The 14,558-nt window shown below is 37.9% G+C and overlaps 1 protein-coding gene across 1 annotated transcript in view; it reads left to right on the top strand.

Moving 5' to 3' along the window:
• The window catches only part of KIAA0825 (KIAA0825 ortholog), a 284,840-nt gene that overhangs the window by 19,778 nt on the left and 250,504 nt on the right, over positions 1-14,558 (top strand). The window contains exons 3-4 of the mRNA XM_067568905.1: positions 5,169-5,337; positions 13,617-14,292. Of these exons, the coding sequence (XP_067425006.1) occupies positions 5,169-5,337; positions 13,617-14,292 (845 nt within the window). The remainder of the gene's footprint in view (positions 1-5,168; positions 5,338-13,616; positions 14,293-14,558) is intronic.

The following is a 14,558-nucleotide window of genomic DNA, read 5'->3' on the forward strand; positions in this document are numbered from 1 at the left end:
GGCACGTGTTCTTAATTTTTGCTGCATGGCAAGCCTCTGTTGTAAAATGAACAGGAATTTACTGGCCACACTCCTCTCCCCTGCCCTTCGCAGTTCCAAAAAAAAAAAAAAAAAAAAAAAGTGTAATAAGGACAGCCATTGCAAGAATTACAGTTAAATGTCTTTGCCCCAACATACAGAGCAAGTCTTCTGAAACATCAAAAATGATAGGATGAGTTTTCCATTAACAAATCTCGCTGAGTTTCTTTCTTAACAGGCAGGTTTCTTAACACATGATTGTACTAAAATAATTAATAGTAGTAATAATAACACTTAGTACTTTTTATCTTCAAAACACTGTAGAATAATTACATTCTTAATTGTTTTTCTAAAAATTGTAGCAGCCGTTCATGGATATTGGTTAGTAATACTAATACAAATGTAAGGTCCTGAAATTCAGATCTGAATGGCCTGAAGGATCTTAGGCACTGGTACTTTTAGGGTATGTCTACAGTTGGAACTGGGGTGTGATTCCTTGCTGGAGGAGACATATCTGTGCTAGCTCTTATCTAGCTAGTGTACTAAAAATTAGAATAGAGCTGCGGCAGCACCAATCTTCCTAAATTCACTACTGTTTTATGGCTGTGAAATGAGTTCAGACTGTAGTGACAGGCATCGACATCACAAAATCCAGCCTTAAGATTATTATTTGGTAGTCTTAGCAAATAGGGCATGGGATATAGAAACTGAACTATTTTATTTTTAACAGTGATTTCCTCAGATCAGGATGAGACATATCATTGTGGCAAAGCTTGCCTTGCCAGTTCCTTCATAGTACTGTTTTTGTAGCTAAACAGGACATAAGTCTCCACTGCTGTCAAGAAGTGACACATTCACTTTAAAAATCATCCTTCAATAAGGTTAAGTTACCCCAGTGAACATGTTGATTTAACACTGAGGGACTTAGAAAGTCACAGAATGAGTTTTCATATTAAGGCACACCTGCAGGTGCTGGAACTCCTTGATCAGAACAGGATGGTGGCAATGTGGCTAGCAAATATTTTCAATTCTTGCATTCTCTTTTTGCCATTAAGTTACTCTACATCCTCCATTTTGCAGTGTCAGAAATATCAAGATGATGCTATCGCTTCTTTCAAAATAAGAAACTTATAAGAAATACGATTTACAAATACATTTTTTGATTAAAATATGATTTTATTCACTATAAAAAGCATTCTTGTCAGTTGAACTTTCAGGTTACTTTTCTAAACAAAAGTTTAAATTTCTCTTTATTTTCATATTCTAGTCCATTCTTTAATTTTTTGGTAATTCAGCTATTGTTTTCTATTTGCGCGTGAACAGGCTTGGGGTAACATTTTCAATAGCATCTAAGTGACTTAGGACCTACATCCTGTGAGAAAGGTATTTAGGGGCTTTAGGGTCTTGAATCATTTAGGTGCATATGAAAGTTTTACCCTTATGGTTTGTTGCATGTTTTTGTTTTGTTTCATAAGCAGTAATTGAATCATAACATAAAGGCCCACACTTGCAATCCGCAGATTGTGAGTAATCCTTACTCTTGTACTGGTGGCAATGAGATTATTCGCAGGTATGATTAAAGGTTTACAGGATCCAGCCCTTAGCCCCTGATCAGAGGGACTACTAACAGAATCACAGGTCTACTCATAAAGTTAATTGTGTGCCAAAGCCTTTGAAAGACTGGGACCTAGATGTGCACAAGGTACAATCTCATTTTTTATGAAGTGTAATTAATGCACTGCACTAAAACATTCTATATTAATCAGTTAATTACAGTTATAATTTTGTCCTTCGTGGAAAAGCAATTAAATGATTAGTAAGTCTTCTTTCTTAAATTCAGTACTTCATTTTATATGACTTATTTTTAAAAATATAATTACTAACTTACTAAATGAAATGTTTGCATCACGGTAAATACAGATTTTGTTTAAGGATTTTATATCTTTAGCAAGTTGAGACTTATACCCCCTTATTCAGACATTGGAAATCAGAAACCTATTTTTCTGCTAGACTGAAGTGAGATGTCAGGAGAGTGGGTTGCAGGCAGTCTTTCCTAGTGGTCAGAGCAGGAGTCAGGCTTAATGTTCAGAACAGGAGTTAGCATCCAAATGCCAGAGCCTAGGGTCTGGGCAGAGTTTGAGCCATCGATCAGAGCTGAGGGTCAGAACCAAAGTCAGAGTCCAAATGCTAGAGCTAAGGGGGAATCAGAACCAGGGTCGAGGGCTAAAACCATAGTCAGATTCCACATCAGAGCCAGAAATTGAAGCAGAGGGTCAGAACTGTATTACTTGGAGTTAGGGAAGGCAGGAGCAGGGCTGGGTCTAGGCTGGAGCAAGGGTGAGCACAGAGGAGGGTCTGGGCTGGAGAAAGACTTGAAATGAAGCAATCACAGGGAGACACGTACAGTGAGCAGCCACTGATCCTCTGCAGCTTCTGGACTTAAGAGCAAGCCCCCCTGACTGCCTCAGCCAAGCAGGTGTTCTGCTATGGGCCAGCTGTGCTCATTGGCTGCCCTGTGACAGGGCAGGCACAGCTTTAGGCATGAAATTTCAGTATAAGTCTAGCTTTTGACCAAATTTTTATCAGTTTGAATAGTTGTAAGCCTGTTTACTTTGATACTTTGAAAGAAGCATTGCATATTTAAGCTTATTTCTTTCTACACTCTGAAAATGGACATAAACTATTCTAAGTTGTTTATTCAGTGGCCTGATTCTTAAATACTTTATTGAATAATGGAATTCATATAATGGAATAGACAGCCATAATTGAACAAATACTAATAGTTTAAAGTGTCTTACTTGTCCTCCTGTTCTTTACAAGGTTTTGTAATACTGAGATACTGGTTGATTAGAACATGATATGCACTAAAGAATGTGCAAAAGTTTTTACCCAATACAAACACTATGATTTTAGACAAAAATTTGATGTTCAGTTTATTGGGATAAAAGGATCAAATAAAGTGAACTGAACTATCATAATTTGTACCTACAGGGAGGTCCACTGAAATTCAGCTGCCTAATCCCTTTATCAGTGTTAGAACAAATTACTAAAATACCTGGTCCTGTGAAGGCTTTAACCTATTAATGGTTTATAGTTCATTGGCTAGCACCCTAATTCAGATGTCGGAGATTAGACTAAAAGCTGATTTAAGCTAATTGAAACTGATTTAGGTAGACTAACAACACCTGAGTCTTTACAATTCACAATGGTGTAATCTGTTAGGTTTCATTGAATGAGACACATCAGGCTACCACAATAAAAGTATTTGATATACTGTCCCAGGAGCTAAGGTGTATGGATAGGGCATTGGATTTCATAGTCCTGAGAACAGTTTCCACAAGTTAAAAGGATACATGCCAATCTTTTGTTGTGTTCAGAACTGTTATTCATGGATGGAGTTATCCCATCAGGAAATTGAGTTGGCCACAGGCAAAGAGGTATTATTTTTCATGGAAGTCCTTTGCATTCATGAAAAGGCCCTTTGATACTCTGAAGATATTTGTTTCAGTGCTCTTAATTTTAAACTTGCTCATACTCAGAGTTGTCTTGAAAAGACCTTTACTTCACCTTTTTATATAGTGTGTTTTATAGGCCACCCACACATGATTAATTTTAAAGAGGCTTTCTTATAATTTTGAATTGGTTGTTGTCACTGAGTTTGGTTTCTGAAGATGATACAGTTATAAAACTTGGCATTTTCATATAATAGAGCAGAAGATTTCTGAACTGTTCACGTATTTTTAAATATATTATAATACACTTTCTCACAGTCCTTATTTAATACAGAGCTGCTACTGATTAGGTATGTAAGAGTAAACTATTGTAAAAGGACATATTTGAAATAATGTGATTTTTTTTTAAGTGACATACTGATGTCACATATTAAAATATTTTGCCCAATATATTTTAATTTTTGCTCTTCCCTCCAAAATTTGACTGTATCTCAACAGTTAATGTAGCTATGAATGTCTTTTGCACTTCATGTTTGCAGTAGGCTATTTTTTAATTCAACCTGATATAATTATTTATTTCAATTAGTTTAAGGGGACAAATAGAAACCCAAATTTAACCATTTGTAAAAAGTGTATTGATGATATGCATCATCTGGATTCCAGAAATCTTTTTGAAGAAATAAATGTTGCTGTTATTTTTTTAAAGAAAACAACAACAACAAAGTATTAGTTACTGTTTATCTATTACTGTTCTTGCCGATTCTTTTGGCATTTCCTTCCCACCCCAAAATCCAATGAAAAATAAATACACATTAACAAACCCACTTCCCAGAGCTGTGAGATGACATTGATGAGATCATTGATGCTGATAGAATAAGGCAATAAATAAGATAAAGGAATGTTGGTTATGCCACAAATAAATGAAGAAGGGGAAGATGTAAATGTTAACTAAATGTAAGATGACAAAGTCCATTAGAAAAGTAAACACATTTTTCCTGCTTCTAAGAGGCTATTGCAAGCAAAATTTAAAGATTAAAAAAAGATCACTGCATGGGTCACAGCCGTGACCTTTCACAGGAGTAGATCAACTAAGAAACAAATATTTTATTTGTCATTCAAATATTATAATGATGAAAAAAGGAAGGAAAGGAAACATTTGCTTTATCAGCTGAAACGTCTCTAAAATTCTTTTCAAATTTTTCATTGAGGTGTCAGCAGGTCTGTAAGTAACTGCTACAGTATATGATATGTTATAAAACAACTGATGATTGCTGCAGAAACAGAACATCACATTTAGCTGTGATTGCAGTAGATGATTCTGCTTACATTCTTTATCCACCTAGCGATACGTACAAAATCCTGTCAGTCTTTCGTTGAGTAATGTCTTACTTTGCAAGTAGTCTTACTGAAAAATGTGGGAATATTTGAGGATCAAGTACTACTTAGTTTGAGTAAGATTGGTAGACTTTGGTCCTAAAAAATTTACTTTAGATCTAGTCCCACTCCATTAAGTAATATTAGTTCTTTAGATTCAGGATTAATATTCTTAAGCCTCATATCAGACATGTTATGTTATAATGTTACATAAATTTAAAGTATTTTCCATTCTTGAAAAGATATATATATGGTATATAAAAATTTTAATATTTAAATAATGGAAAAAAGTTTGAATGCTTGTTTTTTTGTTTTTGTTTTTAGTGTGGAACAATGCCTTAAAGAGCTACAATCAGAAGTAAATGAGACTTGTGCTGATGAGGTGTTACAAAACACAACTGACTGCCTTCACTGGCTGAATAATTGCAGTTTCAGTTCCCTCAAACCTTCTTCTACACCCCATGGAGAGTTGATCGAATTTCTTAAAACCTTGGTAAAAAAAAAAGTCTTCTACAATTTTTATATATTTGGGAAATAATATATTTTTCTGATTTTAATGTATTCTTTTTTTTACTTATTTGATTCTTTTATAGTTTCACTAGAGTGAATATAGAACAGAATTTGAATGTAAGAGTCAGTATCTCTCTTTCTCTTACTCTCCCCTTTTGGAGCTGTTCCACCTGGTATAAATAATTAAATATTCACTGAACCAGAGATTCTGACTCTATAGCCCAGTAGTTAGGGCACTTACCTGGGAGTATTTTCCCATAAAAAAATGTGAATTTGTTTTTCAAGTGCAGGACGGAATTTCGTGTTAGACAGAAAGAGGGAAGATGTACCCTCAATTAGCCAATAGTCCAGTGATTAAGACACTCACTTAGGATATAGGATACTCAGGCCTTGTCTATGCTACAGAGTTCTGTCAATGCAAGTTATGCCGACGATCAAAAAGCACTATAATTACATCACATCGTGGATGGTCATGAAGTATATATCATAAGCTCCCAATCTGAACAGAGTTCCAAGACACCTGACCTGCTTTGCACCATGGAAAGAAACTGCACCAGATTACTTTTGGCAGTCATAGAGCAGCTGCGCATGGTGAACTGTCGCTTTTGGGTGCGGGAAACAAGCTCTGAGTGGTGGAATTGCATCATTATGCAGTTCTGGGATGATGAGGAGTGGTGCAGAATTTTCAAATGTGCAAAGCCACCTTCATGGAACTGTGTTTGAAGCTTACCCCAGCACTGTGGTGCAATGATGCTAAAATGAAAGCTGTCTTCTCAGTGGAGAAGCACATGGTGATCGCCGTGTGGAAGCTTGCAACTCCAGGCTGCTATCCGTCGATCATGAATCAGTTTGGAGTTGGGAAGTGCACCATTGGAGCTGTGTTATTGCAAAAGTGTGCAGGGCCATTAATTGCATTCTGCTATGAAGGAATGTGACTCTTGGAAATGTATATGAAATAATGGATGGCTTTGCAGCAGTGGGATTCCCTAACTGCGAGAGGGTGATAGAGGGCATGCATATCCCAAATTTGGCCCCAGACCATCTTGTGATGCAGTACATCAATAGAAAAGGGTACTTCTCTGTGATATTGCAGGTGCTTGTGGATCACCGTGGGCATTTCACTGACATCAGCACTGGATGGTCAGGGTAGGTGTATAACACACTCATCTTCATGAACACTTGCCTATACAGAAAGCTGCAAGCAGGGACTTTCTTTCCAGACCAGAAGATTCCAATGAAGGATGTTGAAATGCCCATAGCGATCCTGGAAGACCCTTGTCTATGGGATACCCTTTACCCCCAGCATACCCTTTACCCCCATTGCTCCTGAAGCCTTATACAGGTAAGCTGGACAGCAGCAAAGAGCGCTTCAATAACAGGCTGAGCAGGTGCTGAACGACCATAAAATGTGCATTTGTCAGATTAAAAGCACCGTGGTGCTGCCTTTATGGCAGGTTATATCTAAATGAAGAAAATATTTCCATGGTTATAGCTGCCTGCTGTGTACTCCATAGTATTTGTGACGCTAAGGGTGAAAAGTTCCCCGTAGATGGAGCGCAGAGGCAGATTGCCTGGTGGCTGAGTTTGAGGAACCAGATACCGGAGTTATTAGAGGGGCTATAGGGGGGACTATTTGAATCAGGGAGGTCTTGAAGCACCATTTTGACAATGAGCACCAATAAGGTGTCTTTCTAAACAGCACTGTTTGTTTACTTTGGATGATTCCTGACCGTGATTTGTACTCTGCAAATGATGTAGTTGGCACTGTGTATCCATTTCAACTGCAACCACCATGTGTAGGAGACAAATAAAGATTGTTTATCGTTCAGAGAGTATGTTTTTATTAAATAACAATTAACAACACAACAAAATGCTTAGTGGGAAGGGAGGAAACATTGAATGGCAGTATGGGCTCTCATAACTGTTTGCAACTCCAGCTATCATTTTGGAAGCTATCCAAAGGGGTGGAGTGAATGGGTACCGAGACGTGCTGGGAGATTGCAAGGAATGTGTGGGAGGAGTTTAGGGAGGGCATGATAAGTAGTTTTGTATTGACTGCAGGGAGGGAGTGGTAAGCATACATGAATTCAGTCTGCAGTGTTATTAGGGACTTTAACAGCTCTATTTGATCCTCCATGGCTTTTATCATCCGCTCATGTCCTGCTAAAACTCACTCCTGGTTCTCCTTTCTCTCCTGCCTATCTATTTTCTTTTTTTAATTTACAGACTGTCTCCATGCCTTGTGCTCTTGCTTTTCTGCCTCCGAGGATTGGAGTACCTCCTGAAATATTTCCTTCTTGCTTTTCCATGTTCACTTTCTTATCAGGTGGATGTGCAACGGGATACCTCTGAAGGCCACATCTGCAGAAGTACAAGAAACAATGAACAGAAGTATGATTATTAGTGCATTCACAGCACTGAATCATTACAGTAAAATATACCTCTTTCTCACTGTCCCCTGGCAAGCACACAACTTGGCAAACTCCCTAAACATGGTTCAGCCCCGGGGGGGACGACTCTCAAGATGTGGAAAAGGGTCTTGGTAGTTGCCTAAGGAGATCACTGCAGGCGGCAGTGAGAATGTGAAGCATACATAAACACAGCTACAAAACAAAGCAAAGGTCAGCTCTAACTCATAGCAACATCGACTCAAAAAGATCACTTACCACAGTTCCCCTCTCCTGCATCCTGAGCACCAGAGCTGGACAGCTGGGACTGGCTCAGACCCTCTGGGATTGAGAAGAGGTCCGGGCTCCCCATAGCACCAGACAACCCTGTCGCCTGTTCTACCTCGTCCTCCAATTCAACCTACTCATCCACAACCTTGTCCTTGGGGTTGAGTCCGACGTCCTCTGTCTCCAACCCCACCAAATATCCATGGGTCTCTTGGCAGTGGAGGTTCAGTCGCCGCCGAAGGTGGCGTCCAGCTCCTTATAGAAGCGTCAGGTCTTCGGTGCAGCACCAGAGTGATGGTTTGACTCCCTTGCCTTCTGGTACGCCACTCTCAGTGCCTTGATTTTCACATGGCAATGATGCGTATCCCATTCATAGCCCTTCTCCAACATGTCATAAGAAATTTGACCCTAGGTACCAATGTTCCTATGGCTGGAGCAGAGCAGGGACTGCATAGCTTCCTCTCCCATGTGATCAGCAGCTCCAACAGCTCCAATGTGCTCCAAGCAATGCTTCATGGAGCTACCATGGTCAACTAGGAAGATGCCAGGTGATCTCTCCGTGCTAGCCAACAGGCAGTGAAATTTCAAAAATTCCCAGGCCTTTAAACAGGGAGGGGAGGATGCCTGTGTATCTGGCTGCAGGGCAGTGGAGTTCAAACTGCTGACCAGAGCAGTGGTATACCTGCAGGAGGCCATTTATAGTGACATAACCAAGCACAGTGTTTACACTGATGCTTTGTTGATCTAACTTTGTCGCTAAAAGCTCTATGTCTCTCATCGAGGTGGTTTTATTTTGTTAGCAAAGCAAGATAGCTTTGTTGGTGGGAAGAGCATTGTAGTGTGTGCACTCCCACTGTTTTCTTGACAAAACCTCACTTTTTTTGTCGACAAAACCCTGTAGTGTAGACCAGACCTCAGATTCAAGTCCCTGCTTTGAATCAGGAAGAGCAGCGATTTGAAGCTGGGTCTCCCATGTTCCAGACGAGTGCCCTAATCATTGGACTATTGGCTACTTGAGGGTACACCTTCTCTCTTTCTGTCTAAACAGAAATTTCATCCTGGACTTGAAAAACATATTCACATTTTTTGATGGAAGAACACTTTGTCTAAAAATTCTTCACTTGTAATAGTTCACTCCATTAGTTCTGCTGCTGCTCCTTCACCTGACCTTCCAAAACACTTGTGCATGGGGTGTAGGGAGCAGAGGTGCATGATGTCAAGGGCAAGGGCTACAAAAGCTACCCCCTACCACCTTCATTTATGCAGTTGAACTACATGGATTCTGCCAGTCATGGATTTGTCCCCAAGAAAGATGAAGAGTCATTGATGATTCAGAATAATAGAGTATTGAATACTTTTTTTTTTCATGTGCTGACTTAATTGCAGATGGTCCCTTAATATTTGTAAAGTAATTTTAGGAGAAGGCAAATGAGAACAGTTTCATCATCTTGCCTTATCAGGGGCATGCACAAGGGGGGACAAGCAGGGGGACGCTTCCCTCCCCCCCCAGTAATCATCGGGGCACAGAACTTCTTAGGCCCTGGGGCAGCAGGGAGAGCGAGCTCCTGCTGGGACCAGACTGAGGCGGGGAGCAGGAGGGAAGAGTGAGTCCTGCTGGTGCCGGGAGGGTTGGGGGAGGGAGAGGGAAGCGAGCTACTCCTGTGGGAGGGCACCGAATGTGCCTCTTCAAAGGGGGTCAAAGTTAAATTTCTGGGCATGCTCATGTGCCTTTCTCATTCTTTCTAAAATATCCAACCCCATTTATTGTACAGATAGGACTAGAAGTGTAGGGAGGCATATCAGGATTCCTTTTGTGGCAGATTATGATATTCTTACTCCATGATAATACCTTATGTCACAAATTGTCCCACTGGCTTCACTGGAACCACTTGTGGTATAAGATACTGTTCTGTAAGTCAGGGTTTTACAATCTGTCCTTTTATGTCAATTGATTTGATAATGATCTCTTGTTTGAAAGCTTTTAATTACTTATCTTACTGTTCCAGATGATGAATTGTAATTCTGCATCCTCTGTAGGACAAAATTGTGGCTCATTATTTATTTCTCCTGTTGTTTATGTGGGTTGGTCTGTCAAGGCCTTCATTTATATGCTGGAACTGTACAATAGTTTAAGAATGGTGCAAAGTACAACAGTATGCTGTTGTCAAGCATGTCACATTGTAAACCCAGCTACATATTTTCATGGAACTGTGATCCTTCATGTTTGTATTAAAAAAATCTTTGTGAGGTCTGACCACCTTCTGTGATGTAGTGTCTCAGTCACTCTACACAGAGTCTTGTAATTCTAAATAATTAAAAGATGAACTTAAATAAGAATATGCATTTCTTAAATTATATCCTGGCTAAACGAACCACAACATTTTTATAACAAAATCTTATTGTTTACCTTATTGTATGTGTGTATTTTTAGGTACCCTGTTGTCACTATCTTGATATGGTCATGGCAGGTATAAAATCCACCACTCTCACTTATTTTGGATACGTTCCTTAGGAGAAGTTGCTGCAGCATCTTTTTAAGTGTTTTTTAAAGCTTAATTTTCAAATGCAAAAACCTATCTTAACATAGGCATTGTTCAAAGAGACTTCTGAAAATGTACACTAAGCTTTCAAAGCTTCAAAGTCCGCTGTAGGGGGCCCTTTTCTGAAGAGTACGAACTCTAAGAAGGTGTCTGCAAGCCTTCTTGTGACTATTTTTAAAGCATTATTTTCAATTTCAAAAAGCTTTGAACACTGTTTAAGTTTAGGTAGTTTTTTGTAATTGAAAATGATCTATTTAAGCTTCACAAGCAGCAACAAGGATTTACAGACAACATTTTGGATTAATCTTCCACAGGAGTGAATCCCATTGGTTTGGCATCTGGTAAAGTTCTGTTGTTCTATTTTTACTAGAACAGCATATCTGAATATACATCATAAAAAATAAATCTATAAATACTATAAATATAGCCATAAGGATTTGCTACTTCAACAGAGTAAACTGAAGATTCTGTTTAGGATACCATAAGTCTGCAAAATCTTGCATTTCCTCATGGGGCCACAAAATTTTAAGAAAATACAGATAATAAAACAAAATAAACTTTGCATATAGGTGTGAGTGCACATGTAATAATAAAATATATATAATGTGTGTATGTACAATGCATAAATACATGCACATTTATACAGAGTATAACTTCATTGCCTCATACTTTCTTTTAATAACTATATTTTTTCCACTTCGTTTGCTCCCTTACTGTCAGCCCAGATAGTGCATATAAGTCATCCTGCAAGAAAGAAGATGGAGAGAGAAAAAAAAGGAATGTTATTGTGATGTCACTCACTTTATAAAAACATATGGTTGGCTGGTTTGTCCTGTTCATTTGTTTTCTTATCTTCACCAGCTGAGAAGTTATGTTGGCTAGTTAGTTTTTTCTTCAATTAAGATACTGTCTATCCTTTCCTTTTCATCAAAATTATCTAGCTTAGTACAGGGCTTTTATTTTCTCTACATACACATTGGAGCACTTTAGAGCAGAGCTGGCTAGGAAACAGTTTTCCCATCCCCTGAGAGAATTAAAGATTTCTAAAATTTTTCCCATTCCAAATTGGAGCAAAACATCAACATCTCAGAAATGTTTGTAAACAGAAAATCCCTCAAAAATTTTTATCGGGTCAATCAAAATATTTTTTTGTTATATTGACCTTCCTTTTTACATTTTTTACTATAAATTAGCTTACATTTTGAAGCAAAATGTCATTTTGACTCCTAAATTTGTTTTTTTTTTAATTTAGAAAATATCAAAACAGAACATTTTGACAACTTCAAAATTATTTTTCAGGTTTTTTTTTTTTTTTCCCCTTCAAATGGGAAATTAATCAAAACTGACCTTTTTCACAATCATCTTTGGTTTTGACAAATCAGCATTTTCAGAGGGCCGGGGGGTGGGGGAGAGTCTCACTGAAAAATTCTCAATCAGCTTTACTTTAGAGGAAGTTGAACAGACCACAAACCAGGGGCTGGCTCCGTGCAATTAGAGGAGGTCGTGATGTAAGAAAATAGCCTTTTAGTTGCAGTGTTTCCCACTGTATCCTAAACAACCATGAGACCAGAATTTTGGACCTTAGAGTCATTAAAGACCTTTTCACATTTCAGATGCGGTAAAACAATAAATGCAGCCCTGTTACTTCATCAGCTTCATCCCTGCTTCCCTTCTTTCTCCCTCACAGACCTAGCTGAAATGTATTTTGAGCCTGGCATCTGTTAATGTATCAGTCTGTATCTAGCCAGGAAAGGTATGTGATGCTCCCTCCCTTGCCCTGTGGGAGCTCCACCTGGTGCTAAACACCTTAGCAGATTCTCTCTGTGAGTCCTTCTAGAAGGTCTTGGAAGATTTATTTATCCTTAGAACTGCTTTTACAATGGCTAGCTGCTGAGCCAGGACAACACGGAAAGCGCGAGGTTTTTATTATATGAATTCCTACCTAGTTTGTCATGAGCAAAAGCTATCATTCCCCCCACTCCCCAAGTCTCAACATTCATTATTTTGGCCTGTTCCTCATTTGCTTTTCAAGATGGGTATGCTAACCAGAGTAAAAAGGCTCCATCTTCTGCCAAAGATTACCTGGTAGGCTAGGAGAGTTAGTGCTTTTCCTTTAGAACTGTGAGATTGACCTAATAGAAAAATGCCACTTATTTTCCACAGGAAATTTTGAAAATATATATATTTAAATTTCCTGGGGGATTTTCATTGAAAATCTAAAAACAAAAACCTACAAATTTCTGTCTGGTTTTCAAAAACTGAGAGCTGAATATTTTTACCAAAAAATTACCTGAAAATGAAAATTTTGAGTGAAAAACATTTGTTTACTAGTTTAAAAAAAAAACAAAAAATTCTTTGAAAATTTCTATCAAATTGAAAATTTTCTGTGAAAAGCCACTTTTTCATCAAAAAATATTTAAATGAAAAAATTTCTACCAGCAATACTATGGATGTTTTTACATGCATCTTTATGTCATTACAGATTTTATATTACAGTCTCTGGTGATGGTAGATGATTCCTGCATGGTATGATTTATCAGACTCTGTTTTTCTAAGTACCTGTACTATGTTTTTAAAATGAGTACTGTCTGGAAAGGCATAAAGGGAAAGCTGATACATGTTCTTACCTCTTACTTTGCTTACTCCAAGTCCTTTCTTGCCAGTCCAGACAATACCACTTGATTTATTGTATTGATGAACTTGAGTTTGAGTTTCTGAAAGTTTTCCTGTGTATGTTTTAGCTATTTATAATCGTTATTACTTAGGGAATCTTTAACTTAACAAAGTCAGCCAGACAGCCCCTTTATATAGAAAGTGACATCAGAAGAACTGTGCTTTTTTTCCTGTTTCTCTTTATTGTTAAGACAATTTGTACTTAGTGCCTGGGCTAACATGAAGGGACTTGGAGAATCAAATTAACTGACAAGAAATTATCATTTTGTAGTTTGCAATTAAAAATAATTTGCATCTTTTAACACAAAGTTGATAATTTTGTAAACAGTTATTCATGCAACATCTCTAAATACTATATAATTTATCATTAATAGCAAAGCTTGCTGAGGAATGAACAAAATCAAGAAGAAATGATACTTCACTTTCTCCTGGATCTCTCCAGTCAGTGTGGGGTCTCATTTCCACGTACTCCAAGTGGGACATCTTTTGAGGTAACATCCAGAGCTTCCCTTCATGCCATTGAGGATGATTCATCTATGAATATCAAGTCTGTTTGGGATGATGTGCGATTACACCTTCGACGTTTCTTAGTAAATAGACTCCAGAGTCCTCATGAAACAAATACTGGTACTTTAAAACAGCAAATGCAGTTTAAAACTCAATGCATACAGCAACTTTTATTTCTATATCCTGAGTCAGAAGTTCTAACCAAGTACCAAAACATGCAGAATAAACTGGTTTCTGAGCTTCTGCAGAACTGTGTTCTATCTAGCTGTGGTGAAACAAACTTTGATAAGATGGTTCATGGTTACCAAAGTTCAATACCTACACTGTGCACAATGATAAAAAAGGATTTGTATATACTAAGTGGTACTATAGATCCTTCCTCAACACTGGCATTTATTAATGAAACTTATCTGGATACCATCACAGAAGAAATAACTATTCTTCTGGAAAGACTTTGTGAGCTGCAGTTCAAAGAAAATGCTCTACATATAATTAAGACAAGCAAGATTTCAAAGAAGCATAGAGGAACAGTTCATGCTTTGGGTTAGTGGCATTTTTATGTTCATTTTAGTTAGATTTTTATATACCTTGATTATGCTACTGTTTTCTCTCTTTTGGTTGATTATTTCCCATGAAGACGGAAAGCATGAAATTACCAATTCTAGTTTGATGTTTTTAACAGTATTCAGGTAGCTGAATTATTGAAGATATCAGAAGTATGACCCCAAAATTTTAAAATAGAACATTATTTTACAGCCATATATACAAAACGGCAATATGCTACCATAGGGTAATGATGTCCTGTTGGA

The sequence above is a fragment of the Emydura macquarii genome, unplaced genomic scaffold (genome assembly GCF_026122565.2).
Source record: "Emydura macquarii macquarii isolate MOO-44397 ecotype Brisbane River unplaced genomic scaffold, CSIRO-AGI_Emac_v2 contig_2897, whole genome shotgun sequence".
NCBI lineage: Eukaryota > Metazoa > Chordata > Testudines > Chelidae > Emydura > Emydura macquarii.